Source organism: Sphaeramia orbicularis, chromosome 24 (genome assembly GCF_902148855.1).
Source record: "Sphaeramia orbicularis chromosome 24, fSphaOr1.1, whole genome shotgun sequence".
NCBI classification, from domain to species: Eukaryota; Metazoa; Chordata; class Actinopteri; order Kurtiformes; family Apogonidae; genus Sphaeramia; species Sphaeramia orbicularis.
Window position 1 is genome coordinate 37,459,294 of NC_043979.1, and position 13,999 is coordinate 37,473,292.

General features: G+C 36.2%; 1 protein-coding gene across 6 annotated transcripts in view; it reads left to right on the forward strand.

Annotated features, from left to right (window-relative positions):
• utrn (utrophin) overlaps window positions 1-13,999 on the forward strand; it is a 397,580-nt gene that overhangs the window by 21,875 nt on the left and 361,706 nt on the right. For all 6 annotated transcript variants that reach the window (XM_030127978.1, XM_030127982.1, XM_030127981.1 and 3 more), the window contains one exon: window positions 13,051-13,112. In XM_030127978.1, coding sequence (XP_029983838.1) covers window positions 13,051-13,112 — 62 coding nt within the window. The remainder of the gene's footprint in view (window positions 1-13,050; window positions 13,113-13,999) is intronic.

Sequence of the window (13,999 nt, forward strand, 5' to 3'; positions counted from 1 at the left end):
ACTGAATGACAAGACAGACAACTGCTGAGCCTCTTCCAGACCGGCCATCAAGGTGAAGTTTACCCTAGGAAAACTTTTAACAAGCACAGGCTGAGTTGTTTCATAGCTATAGACACCGTCCAGTCAGTGTGTCATCGCCAGTGAGCCGACAAAAGCAAGCGTCTCACAAAAACACTTCTTTTCTTTCGGTGACAGCTCGCAAATACACTCCCCTCTTGGTATTTACTGAGTGATCTTTTAGATATTTTACCTGATATTCAGTCTAAATTGAAGCGTCTCAAACTAAGGTGCAAAATTCAGTCCAGATTCTTTTCTATTTTACATCATTATTGCCTGTTGAGGACAAAACATGACTCTCGAGTAGTTTTATTTATCAAAACTATTCACCATGTGTAAAAGTTTCATGCCAACATTAAGTTTGTTGATTTTAAATTCTAATGACCACACATATGCATTTCTCTATTAAAATCAAATCTGGATATATGTGAAGTACACTACGAACAAAAAGTTAAGGATATTTTACATTTTTGGGCTATTTTTTTCAGTTGGGATTCTTGCACAGCACTTTTTACTTTTTTATGTGTGAATTGAATTGAAACACATTTTTTTAATGACTAGACATAGTTTACATGACGTGTTTTTTTACACGCTGGAGAGACTATGTCTCTCGGCTGGCCTGGGAATGCCTCGGGGTCCCCCCAGAAGAGCTGGAGGAAGTGTCTGGGGAGAGGGAAGTCTGGGGATCCCTGATTAGACTGTTACCCCCGCGACCCGGCCCCGGATAAGCGGTGGATAATGGATGGATGGACATAGTTTTATTTACAAATGGCAAAAATGACCAAAAAAATGACCAAAAAAATAAATTTAATATCCTTAACTTTTTGTTTGTAGTGTATGTACAACAGTAAAAATGTGTCATTGTTTAGTTTTACCTCCCTTTTTACTTAACGCTTTTATTCAGACAATAATTTTCTGATGTTTTGCACCAGATTTCTTTCAACACATGGCAGATGTTTCGAATTGTTTGTGCTGTGTCTCGTCATGGGGTCAGAGGTCACACTAAATAATGACTTTAACCTTTAGAACCTATTTAGTTCAGTTTTTTGTGTGTCTTTTAAGGCATTACACACATTTCCTACATTTTCTTGTTGTCTCTTAAGAACAGAGAATGAGAAATAAATATGTATGATCATTTTAACTTTGGAAAATCAACAAATCTAAAGGTGACCTAAGACTTTTGCACAGTACTATATCAAAAATAAGAACCGCAAACAGGTTCTATTCAATGAGCATTAGTCTTAAAGTATGTCTTAAAATTTAGCACACTAGTATAGCTGATCAAAAAATGTAATCTTATTTTTTTTTTCTTGGTTTGTTTGCCTAAAACTATACAACCCGTGTTATATAAATAAACTGCAACAAGTTACAATGAGCATTATTCGTTAAGAACGTCAATAAAATACCAAACCACTATATACATACATTTTTGCCCAGTATGAAACATTTTTGCTCATTTCACAAACAAATACGTGATTAAATGACTGATTCAGCCGACAGGTATGCATTTAATAGTCTCCGTAAAACAAGGATCAGGAGAATTTAGAGCAAAAGTTACATTTTAGCTGCTAAGTACAAGTTGGCAGAAAGTAGCTGGTGCTCAGTAGTGCGGCTAAACTTTGTAAATATCGGTGTTTGTCTAAGCGCTGAGCTCTGATGTTTACAGTGTGATGTCGCCGTGGTAACCCTCATGGTTTGTTTGCTTTTCACCTCAGTGCCTCCCCCCATTTCCCACTTGTCCCTACTGTGTGGTCACAGCCTCTCTCCACCTGTGAGAGATATATTAGGAGACCGGGGCTGTATATTTCATACGAGTGTCTGCCTTGTGTTCCCAGCTGGCTGATTCGAGTTACATGTGTGTCAGGGCTTTTTTTTTTTTCTTCCTCTGTTTTTTCATGTTCTTGGGATTATTTGCGGTTTGTTTTGCTCAGTGTTAAGTCTTGCTTATGTAATGCTGGTCAGCACCGGGTCAGGGGAACGGGAACAGCCTGGCAGTTTGGTAAATCTCGGTCAAGTTTCTGACAAATAAACTTCTGTCAGAATTTTTTTGTTTTTGTTTTTCAGATTTATTGCCCGGAGTGTTTTTCAATCCATTCATCTTTTTAAACCCTTAAGAACTACCATTATAACAGGCCGCCTAGATTTCGTAATGTTGTTTTTGCAATAAAAGTGTCAGAAGATATATTTTTGACAATTCTTTTGCACCTTTTTTCAGGAAGAACTTAACTTTCAATATCTGGCCATGAATTATCATTAGTATATGTCATAAATGCTTAAAACAGTGTCTTAGTAGTGAAGATAAAAAGCACTGATTTCTTTTTAAAAAGAATCATATTTATTATTAAAAAAACAACTATAAATGTGCGTAATGAAACTTTAGGAGATTATACCAATAAACTTTCAACTATATGTGCTCAAACATTGTTGTTTGTCTAGACCAGTGATACTCAAAGTGTGGTCTTAAAAAAAGTCAAATTTATATCAGTGTTTCTCAAATCACCCTCATCTGACTTCCAAAGCAAAGTTACAGGTGCAGATAATTGTTTTCTAAATTAAAAGCAAATCAAATGTAGCCTAAATAAGCCTAAGAGTAGACTTTAATAGAATTTGTCAATGCAAACCAACGTTTTGTGTTGCTGTCCCTATACAGTTAGGTTACTTAGGTTGCCTATTGTCATATCAAAGACCTCTCATGACTTGTGAATTGTGATGGAAATGAAGTAGAAGAGCTAACAAATCAAAAACGAAGAGTGAAATAAAACAAAACGAAGAGTGACTTGAACAGTTCTAAAATGCAACAATGGATCAGTGACTGAAGAGATAGTCTGAAGAAATGACAACTAATGTTACCAACAAGGTGCAAAGACATTCTGTTAGCGTAGAGCTGTTAGCATCATTTGTAATATACTGCAGACTTAATTTGTAATATTCAAAGTATAAGACTGTTTAAAAAAGTTATTTTTTTAGAGTGGGAGTGGGAAACTGGCTGGCTGGTTAGGTGGTCCGTGATTTAAAAAAAAAAATTGTGATAAAATGGTCCTTGGTGTGAAAAACTTTGAGAACCCCTGGTTGAGACCATTCTGTGTCCCTGTTACTGCTTCTTATTTTTTGTTATTTCTATGCATTTCCTCACTAAAATGTTGCTAAAAGTAATAACAATCTTTAACCATCTCTCTTTCACCAACTGCACTCTACTGCTCTCTGCTCTGCCCACTTCCACTCCCCCCCCTCAGCCAATGCAGACCTCTACCGTAATGCAGCAATAGCAGTCGAAAGCTCCCAATCTCAGCTTTCAGATGATGTTTCAATTCTGTCAATAGTGCAAACACTTCAGGAGTTACGGCAGTGTTTCCCAACCTTTTTTGGCTTGTGACCCCATTTTAACATCACAAATTTCTGGCGACCCCAAGACATTTTTGGCTAAAATTAATTTGTTTTTGATTATGTAATATTTTGCTATACTGTGTTGCAAATAAATGTTAATTTTAGACGACATTTAGGCTATATAATGCACCTGTTCGGTGTCTGCTTCTCAGTTTGGAGTTGTCTTAACGGGGCCAGGCGGAAATCTTTCCACTCTCCATTTGGTCCGATTTCCTGACTGCGACTGTGTCCGGGCAGGTTGAAGCGTAGTAATACACACGGTTACATGATTGGGTCAATCAAGATATGCCCTCTCAGATATTATATCCTGCATTTTATTTATACTTCATTTTTATTGGAAAAGTGTGTGGTGTTTTAATTATAATGAAATATATATTGAATCATTCAAAAATATTTTTTATTAGAATTTTTTTTTTTTTCCGTCAATTACTAGAAATTTCAGGTGACCCCATTTGAATGTCAGGTGTCCCCAAGGTGGAAAAACACTGAGTTACGGTCATTTGAATATAAAAATGTGGCACCGGAGACACAATCGTCCTAAAAGGGTTAATCCTCCCAAGTAGCTGGAGCCGATATGAACATGTTGGAAGTCGTGGCACTTTCATTTATTGACAAAAAAAAAAAAAAAAAGGATAATTCCTCCTTTGGTGCAGCACTGTAATCTTCACATAGTGGTGTGAATGCTCATATATGGATGCTTTGTGTGCTCACTGAGCTGTGAGAAGACACCAGTGGGATTACTCTTCCTGATGTAATCACAACTTCCTGTTTGGTTTTTGAGGAAGTGAAACCCATGTCTCCAGTGCACTGTACATGACTCTGCACCATCTGGACGTAAATACCTTTGTCTTCTTTCTGCTTCCACCAGTGTGTGTCACAGTTTAATCGTTTCCACTTTACTTGGCTGATAGGATATATTTATCATATGACCAAGTGACCCACAAAGTCTGCTTGCCAGTTTGTGCCGGCCTCTGTTTCCAGATCAGTCGGGCCTGGTTCTGAAAGAGCAGTGTTTTCGTTTTGATTCGTTGCAGGAAAAAAAGTGAGATTGCATGCAACTGACTTCCTTTTTAATAATCGTCGTTCCTGTTAAAGGAATTTGGGGATTTCTTTTTTTAGTGCCTCTGTTAGAAATATACACTAGGCCTTTAATAAACCAAAATAAACTGCGGTTGATGGAAAATCTTGAACTGAAATCAAATTAAGTACCAGATGGAGAAAAATATTCAGATCCTTTACATGAGCTAAAGCTGTAATAGCAGATGGAAAGTGCTGTCACAGTTGAAAATACTTCAATTATGTAAGTTACTTAAATAAAAGTATGCAAGTTTGTTAGAAAAAATTCACTTCAGTTATTAAAACTGAAAGTACTCAATGCAGAAAAAAATACTTAATATATCATCAGGTAATTATTACTTGTAAAAGCATTATTTTATTGTTGGCTGAGATGGAACCCATTTTGATCGATTTTGTATCCATGTGTAATCAATTATATTTTCTTTATGGGTTAATCACCTGATTATTTTCTCCATTAACTGATTGAGTGTTGAATTTATTGTAAAACTGATAAAAGTAGTCGCTGTTACAAAGCTCTAAATAATGAGTAGTTACCAATTTTCTGCAATTTGACTAGCTGTGGGTTAGTCTGATTTAAAACAAAAGTTCATATTTTATAAAGATTTTATGTTTTGTGTAAAGAATCCTAATTTGATCAGTAACTAGTAACTAAAGCTAATAGTATGGCAGCAAAAAGTAGTAGTAGTATGTCTTTATTTGGTGTAGTTGAGTAAAAATGGAGAGTAGCAACAAAATAGTAGAGTAAAAATATCTGTAATATCTACTTGACTACACTGTTTGAGTAAATGTACTTGTTTATTTTACCATTATTTGCTCTGGATATAACTACTTGTGCAAAATAAGGTAAAGGTGGACTAAAAGCAAACCAGAGCTGTAGATATTTAACGTGTTTTGATGGCAAATAATGACTTTTTTTTCATCACCAACTCAAAGCATAGAATTTAGACATTCAAACACATCTTTTTCCTCTATTTTTTCTCTTATCTATTGATGAGATGGCAAATATTTGGTGTAGTTGAGTAGAAATGGAGAGTAGCAACAAAAGAAAAGACTCAAATGAAGTAAAAATATCTCTAATATATATTTAATTACAACACTTGTTTATTTTACCAGTGTTAGATTATCCCTTGATATAAATAATTGCGCAAAATAGGGTAAAGGTGGGCTAATAGCAAAGAACTGTAGATATTTAGCGAACAATACCATGGTTATTGAGTTTATTTCATTGTACCTCTGCATTTCCAGTGTATTGAGATTTTGTGGAAGTTTGGTACGACCGTTCATATCTAAGTGTCTTTCAAACTTTGGAAGAAGAATCTTTATTTGTCCGTATATTGTACATATCGACATGCAACACATAATGAAACTGACCCTCTGCATTTAACCCGTCACCAGCTGAATTATGTCATCTGCATCGACCCAGTTGAAATAAATACATTCACATTCAGTCGACAGGAATTACATCATGTGGACTGGCTGAACTCATGGTGGTGTCATATTTTTGCCTTTCCTACTACAGTTTTCTAAACAGTGTTACTCTCTACCCTCATCATCATGAAGCTTATGCATTCAAGTGAAACCGAACGTGAAGCGTGAAGCGCCTTAGGTGAGCTCTGGTTATTGAAAAGCTAAGGAACACATAATACACCTCCCGCCGGTCACACAAACATGAGCGTAGGCCCGCAGCTCATTCAACGATCTGTTTACAGTGTAGGTGTGTGTATATTTTAATTTCCTTCACACAAACGTCAGTGTAAGTGGGATGTATTGCATACATAGCCGGAGTGCCCGTGTGTACAGATGTAAATAGTCATAAGTGCGCTGACATAAGAGGACATGTGTAATGGTTTGCTGAGGTGAAGGTGTTTTTGTTATTTTGCTGGTACTCCCACAGCTGTGCCACTGCTTTGATCCATCCAGCAGTAATACATTCCTGGGCTGTGGTGAGTAGGAGCAGCAGACAGATCCAGGGGGAGCAGCGTCTATGAATTAGGTGCATTGTGCTGTGGAGGTGGTAAGGTGCAGAGCCCAGGAGACCTGAGCCTACAGGGACCCTCTCCTCAGGGGCCTCAGAGGCCCTCCACAGGGTGCCGATAAGGCTGTAAGGACGGGGGGGGGGGGGGGGGGGGGTGAGCTTTTTATAAAGAGGGAAACTGATATTGTGTTGAAAGCAAACATGTACTATACCTGCCCGCCTCTTATGCTAGACCTGGAGCTGGTTTCTGAATGATTTCACCCTGCATCTATGTATCTGCACAGTTTCACCTTTATTTTCTTCATATTTTTTTTTCCATTTTTTTCATAAGGTCTGCCTGTTGTTCTGTCTTTTTCTCTTCTTTTCTGTCAAGACTTGTCCTATCATTCCACCTGTGGTTATTCACTGCTGATTGCTTTTAGTTATTTGGCCCCAGTTATAGCAGGTAGCCTTGTCAAGTGCAGTTTTTTTTTTCACCTTGAATCATCCTATAGCTCAGGTGTGTCAAACATACAGCCAGTGGGCTAAAACCAGCCCACCAAAGTGTGCAATCTGGCCCTTCAGTGCAAAAACTACCCTGAAATTATTAACAGTTAAGTGTGTTGAACTGGTTTTAGTTCAGGGGTCACATACAGCCCAATGTGATCTCAAGTGAATTAATACCTATAAATAATTACAGCTCCAAATTTTATTATTCTGCTTTGTCCAATTCAATTCAGTTCAATTCAGTTCAGTTCAATTAAATTCAAATTCTTAGTATAATGTGGAAAAAAGAAAAATACATTAGGAAAATATTTACAATTACAAACTATCTTTTCACAATAAAATGTAAATAACCAGAACAAATATGAACCACCTAAAATGTCTTAAGAATATTAAGTGCAATTTTAACAATATCACGCCTTTCATTAAATATTTCCTGCATTTGCAGATCCACTGTGATCTGTAAATTGTGTTGATATTAAGCTGAGACATAATATTGTTGAAACTTTACTTATTTTTCTTGAGACATTTCAGGTGGTACATGGTTGTTCAGGTTATTAACATTTTCATAATGTAATTTACTTTTTTCCACACTAAACAAAGAAAAAAATGGATTTTTTAATAGGTTATTATGTTATGATTTTACTTATCTGGCCCACTTGAGATCACATTGGACTGACTATGGCCCCTGAACTAAAATGAATTCGAGCTCTTTATTATTACTACATATAAAAACATATTGTACAGGACAATACTCAGATTTGAGGGAGCAATTTGAGTATTAGCTTTTTGTCAAAGAGAATGCACATGTATTTCTTCCAACTCAAACATACAAACATAAACTAGCATTAAAAAAAAAACAGAAACGTTGAAGAAATATAAATTTAGCTACTTTCATATTGTGTACTTCATACATAGCCACTGTCTGCTCAGTGTCAGTGAATCTAAAATATCAGTGGACACACACTTGTCCTGTAAATTACAGCCTTTGGTGATATAATTGCACAGGCCTACGTATGTTGCAGTTGAAATTGTGATTCCGTTGTGCAGCTCTAGTCCTTATAGTCTGCATAAAATGGCTGTGTAACTGTCTAGAAAATGTCAGGCATACTGCTGAAATGTTGCAAAAAAAGAAAATGCAAATGTGATGCGTTACTATCTAGTGATTTGGAGAAAATGAACCAGGTTGTGTGTTTTCGTAATGTGGTTGTAGATACACATGGCTGGAATAAACAGTAGAAATAGAGGGCCATGGCTGTAGAATGACCATGTGATGTTTTTCTATGGATAAGACCATATGAATTATTGCTTGTGTAATCAATCTACATGTGCATATTTTTACTGCAACTCATGCTTTCATGGGTTATGGGAAAACCCTGAAAGACGCCAGAGGATTGACTGATCATGTCACCGGTTGTGTAAGTTAAACAGAATTTATTTGGAAAAAGTGTTTCCATCCCCCATTGAGTGCATTGGCTCTCAGCCCAAGCAGGTGTAAGAACTCTATAATAATCTGACTGATTTACTCCAGGTATTGTATATTAATCAGACTATTATGCACCAACCAATTTAATATTTTGTGTTTTACATGCTTTAACTCATCACTTGGTTGATTTTTAAACTGCACAGATAAGCACAAAATAATACACTTCCAACAAGTTAAGGACAAATACTGTACAAAATGAAAGAGGTACATCTGTCATAGGAACTGAGGATGTGTGACTCAAAATACTCCTTAAAAATGTGAATATATAAAGTGATGAGCAAGTATAAAACTGATGTATGATCGCAAAGTATGTCTGTTGCATGAAATCCTTAAATATGCTGTTTTTGTATTTTCTTTTGCTCACTAATTATGAAATTGTAAAAAAGCTAGGTTTTAAATAAGTTAAAGGTGTCCCGCCACATGTATTTCACTACTTTTGTGGTAATTTCTGAAGGTCTACCATGTAGTTGAGTAGAAATAGCTATAGTAGAAAATATTAGAAAAGCTCTAAATGATAAGTAGTTACCAATTTTCTGTCAATGGACTAGCTGTGGGTTAGTCTGATTTATAACAAAATTTCATATTTTATACATTTTGTATGTTTTGTGTGAGGAATCCTAATTTGATCAATAACTAGTAGCTAAAGCTAATAATATTGCAGCAAAAAAGTAGTAGTGGTATGTCTTAATTTGATGTAGTTGAGTAGAAATGGAGAGTAGCAGCAAAACAAGACTCAAATAAAATATCTCTAATGTCTACGTAATTACAATGTTTGAGTAAATTTACTTGTTTATTTTATCATTATTTGCAATTAATATAAATTGTTATGCAGAATCTTAATTTGATCAGTGACTAGCATCTAAAGCTAATAGTATCGCTGCAAAAAGTAGTAATAGTATGTCTTAATTTGGTGTGGTTGTGTAGAAATAGAGTAGCAACAGAAGAGAAGACTCCAGTAAAGTAAAAATATCTGTAATATTTACTTAATTACAATGCTTGAATAAATGTATTGTTGTACTGTTGATATAAATTCTTGTGCAAAATGAGGTAAAGGTGGACTAATGGCAAACCAGAGTTGTAGATATTTAACATGTTTTGATGTCAAATAATGAGAATTTTTTTCGTCACAAACTCATACCATAGAATTTAGACCTTAAACACACATCTTTTCCTCTATTTTTTTTCTCTTATCTACTGATGAGATAACAAATATTTGGTGTAGTTGAGTAGAAATGGAGAGTAGCAACAAAAGTAAAGACTCAAGTGAAGTAAAAATATCTCTAATATCGACTTAATTACAATGCTTGAGTAAATTTACTTGTTTATTTTACCATTATTTGCTGTTGATGTAAATTCTTGTGCAAAATAAGGTAAAGGTGGACTAATGGAAAACCAGAGCTGTAAATATTTAACATGTTTTGATGTCAAATAATGAGAATTTTTTTCATCACAAACTCAAAGCATTGAATTTAGACCTTAAAAACACGTCTTTTCCCTCTATTTTTTTCTCTTATCTATTGTCTCATCCTCTCACCTCTTCACCTCTCTCACCCCCACCTCTGGCCTCCGCTTAGAGTACATTCTTGTTTTTATGCCCCTTCTCACCCGGCCAGCGGCTGCACATGCACATACAACATACACCCAACACACACCCCCAAACAATGCAGCAGAAGACCGCTGAGGCCGGTGATCATAACCTTTGACCTATTGTTCAGTTCATGGTGCTTTACACAGCAGTTAGTTGAATGACAGTGGCAGTTTAACATGCATACACACATATACTTTAGCGCGTCTCCGCCCCCAGACCCAAGTCGTGGTGCTTAGAAGCAGATGTGAATGCATTCATTTTTTTGACCCATTCCCTCAGGTGAACAGTTCTGACGCAGACTGACATCTTAATGAGGTGGTAATTTATGAGGCCTCAGGGGCAACAACTAAACCTGCACAATATTACTGCACTTTAGTGACTCATTGATGTACAGTATTTAGGGTGTAGGTTTTATGATTCTGCAAATAACGTTAGTATTTTACTGCGGAGGATCATAATGATGCTCAACAACGTGTTATGAACTCAATCTTTATTTTATTCACTAATCTGGAGTTTAATAAAGAATTTATTGATAATTTTTGGTTGTTTACTTGTCTTGTTACTGCCTCAAAGTCACGTCGCACTCATGATTATTAAATCATCTTCCGTTTTTAGGAAAATAACCATGAACCACCTTTAAAACTGCATAATGTGAAAACAGTTGTGAGCTTATGTTAAGTTTGTGTTTGAAGCATCTTGACTCTTTAAAAGGCACTCATTGAAATACTCTAAAATTCAAGATTTCGCCCTTAGTGTGTTAGTCTCCCTCATCTTGCCATAAAACACCCGAGCAGCACTTGCTAAAAAGTAAACACATGCAATAAAATGACTGTTAGGTCATAAATTGATAAAAATCACTTATATTCACTATTTACAGCATCAAAATGCCTATAAAATCTCTCTGAATCACTGTAGTATTATAAAAACCAAAATGCTTCTTGACCTCTCTAGTTGCTTTTCCATTGACCCTCTAATTGCATGAATATAACTTGCGCACAAAAAATTGCCTTTTGGAAAAACGACAATTTTGCCAAAACTCTTGTTTTTCGATGAAAAGTTTTTGCGCTGGCAAGAGGTGGTTTTTCAGGCGTAGTGAAATTGGTATATCTTGCAAAACTGCAATGAAAAGACCTTTTTCTGCAACTAGCTGGAGTCAGGTGAACAATAAAAACGGATGTTGACGATTGACGAATGAACAAGAGTTTTAAAAGAAAATAAATGAATAAATCCCTCTCCCACCTCTCATTTATACAACATAACACATTACTTTTGCTTGCTTAATGATAAAGTTACATCTGTTTAGAGTCCTAATAATGTAAATAACAGAGAATAAACCGATCATGACACATGGGACACTGAACTCAGTTTGTGGGAAATGTTGGAAAAATCAGAGTGAATTTTGTAGTTGGCCATATATTGATAAATTGACTACATATGTGAAGTTTTAACTATATTCTCGCCTCTGAAAATCTCAATCTAGGGTTTTATAGCTGCAGTCACACTGATGATAATGCCACAAGTGTCTATGTTGTGTTGCTATGACAACCTGTTCCGTTCAGAAAGTATTGGACCCACAGTGAAAATACAATGTTTTCATGCCAAAACAGAGTCAAAACCTGTGCTGAGTTGAGGCAAGTTGAGCTGAAACCAATGTTGGAAAAGTAGTATTATGGTATGTAGTGTATACAAATGGTAATGACTTGTCTGCCACGTTTCCACTACGTGGAACGGGCTCGGCTCAACTTGGCTCAACTTGGGTACCAGATACTATTCCTGGAGACAGTTTCCATTGCAGGATACTACTGACTTTAGGGTACCTGGACGTCATAGTGGTGCGTAACTTCCGTGATGTCTCCTCAGAGAGTTGCTGATAAACTCACTCGTGTGGTGTCCTGTCAAGCTCACGTTGAATTTTTTTGTCGGCCACCAAGGACAGAAATTCATGAACCTCCTCGACCGACTAAGGTGTAGTTTTGCGGGCTGCCATCATATGGACTAACCTACCGGAATATTTATTATAAACTTCCGAATCTGTTTTTTTAAGATGACGGGTCGCACATTGAAGACGCAATGACGCAGAGACAACTCTCTGATCAGTCAGTGGTCTGCAGTGTTTACACGTCACGTTTTAGTATCTCTTCCCCTGTTTTGGAACCTCGGCGGAACAGATACCAAAAAAAACTTGTACCAGGTACCAGATTCCAGGTCTGTTTACGTAATTGACATGCAAAAATGCCGAGTCAAGTCGAGTCGATACCACATAGTGGAAACGCGGCATTAATGTGCATGAGTCAAAGTCATATGAAAAACTTTGTGAAACCAGATCAAACTCATAGTTATGCTTTATTTAGGAAAGTACTATTACTTTTTCTAGTTTTGAGAATTCAAAACGAATGGCTCTCCTCAATATTTTTCTAAATTGTGGGCGAAGTATTTTTCCAAGTGGAGTCCAAGGCTTTTTGTTGCTACTCTGATCCATTACAGGAGCCAGGCATCGCCCTGGCACATCAAAGCTGCTGACCCTCTGCCTGACACACAATGAGGCCTTATTAGAGAGCATGTTGGAGAGAATAAAGGAGGAACAGGGAGGGATTCAAGTGGGCAGAGAATGTGAAATATTTGTACATTTGGACTCAAGGACCAGGAGAACATTATAAACTGGCGAAAAAGCTCTCGACAGTGTCTCAAGTTACCTTTAAGACTCTGATGCGGCACTTCGTTTGACAGCCATACACCCCATCTAAATGACCTCTCACTTATATTTTTGTTCATATTTGGATGATATCTGTGATTTTACGACGTTCCAGCCGCAGTAATCACGATGCTTTTAGGCTGCCGCAAACTGTAATTACCATTCTCTAGTCTGTTAGTGTGAGAGCGCGAGTTGAAACCTGAAATAAACAAACAACAATGAACTATGACTGTGTAACGCTTATGCTCAGTTCCTGTCATGAACGTGTTCATCTTTTAATCCCTCTTCTTTTTTTTTTTTTCCAATAGATGAACATGATGCAGTACAAAAGAAGACGTTCACCAAATGGTTAAATGCACAGTTCACAAAGGTACACTGCATCACACTATCTGTCTGTCTGTCTGTCTGTCTGTCTGTCTGTCTGTCTGTCTGTCTGTCTGTCTGTCTATCTATCTATCTATCTATCTATCTATCTATCTATCTATCTATCTATCTATCTATCTATCTATCTATCTATCTATCTATCTATCTATCTATCTATCTATCTATCTATCTATCTATCTATCTATCTATCTATCTATCATATTATTATTATATGTTCTTTAAATCATGATGACTTCATAGTTTTATTTTGTTGCTTTTAAACCTCTACCTCTCTTAATCTCCTTTTGTGTCAGTTCCCAAATATTTTTTCTTTATATTTAACCTTTCTTAAGTGATTTATCCCCAATTATTATAATATTCACCTCCTTATTTTGCATTTTTTAAGTGTAAATTTTGTATTTTCCTATATTTAATTCACTGATCATGTAGATGTTCATAAAAGCTCAGGTTAAAGTTGGGGATTATTGTATCAAAAACAGAGAAAACTGAAGAAAAAGTGACTTTTTCAGCAAAACATATCATTAACTGAACATAAAAACAAGTGCCCATCCACTGTCATTAATCCAACTCCATAGGTTTTACTGGTGAATCAATGTTGTAGAAGATGACGGAGTTTCCATGTTCACTATAGAGCCTCATAACATCCAAATGGGTCATATCTGATGACCATGAAAGGATGACAAACTGTATTTTACACCAATTATTTACATGGATTGATAGGATTAGTGGATCAAAAGGTATTTAACAGTTTAGATCAGTAGATGATTTTGGTCGATGTTGGATATTTGCGTCTTTATGGGTTAAATAACACTAAAATTCATCTCATGTCATAGCTGCATCTGTATATGTTAAAACATTGCATTGCATTGCATT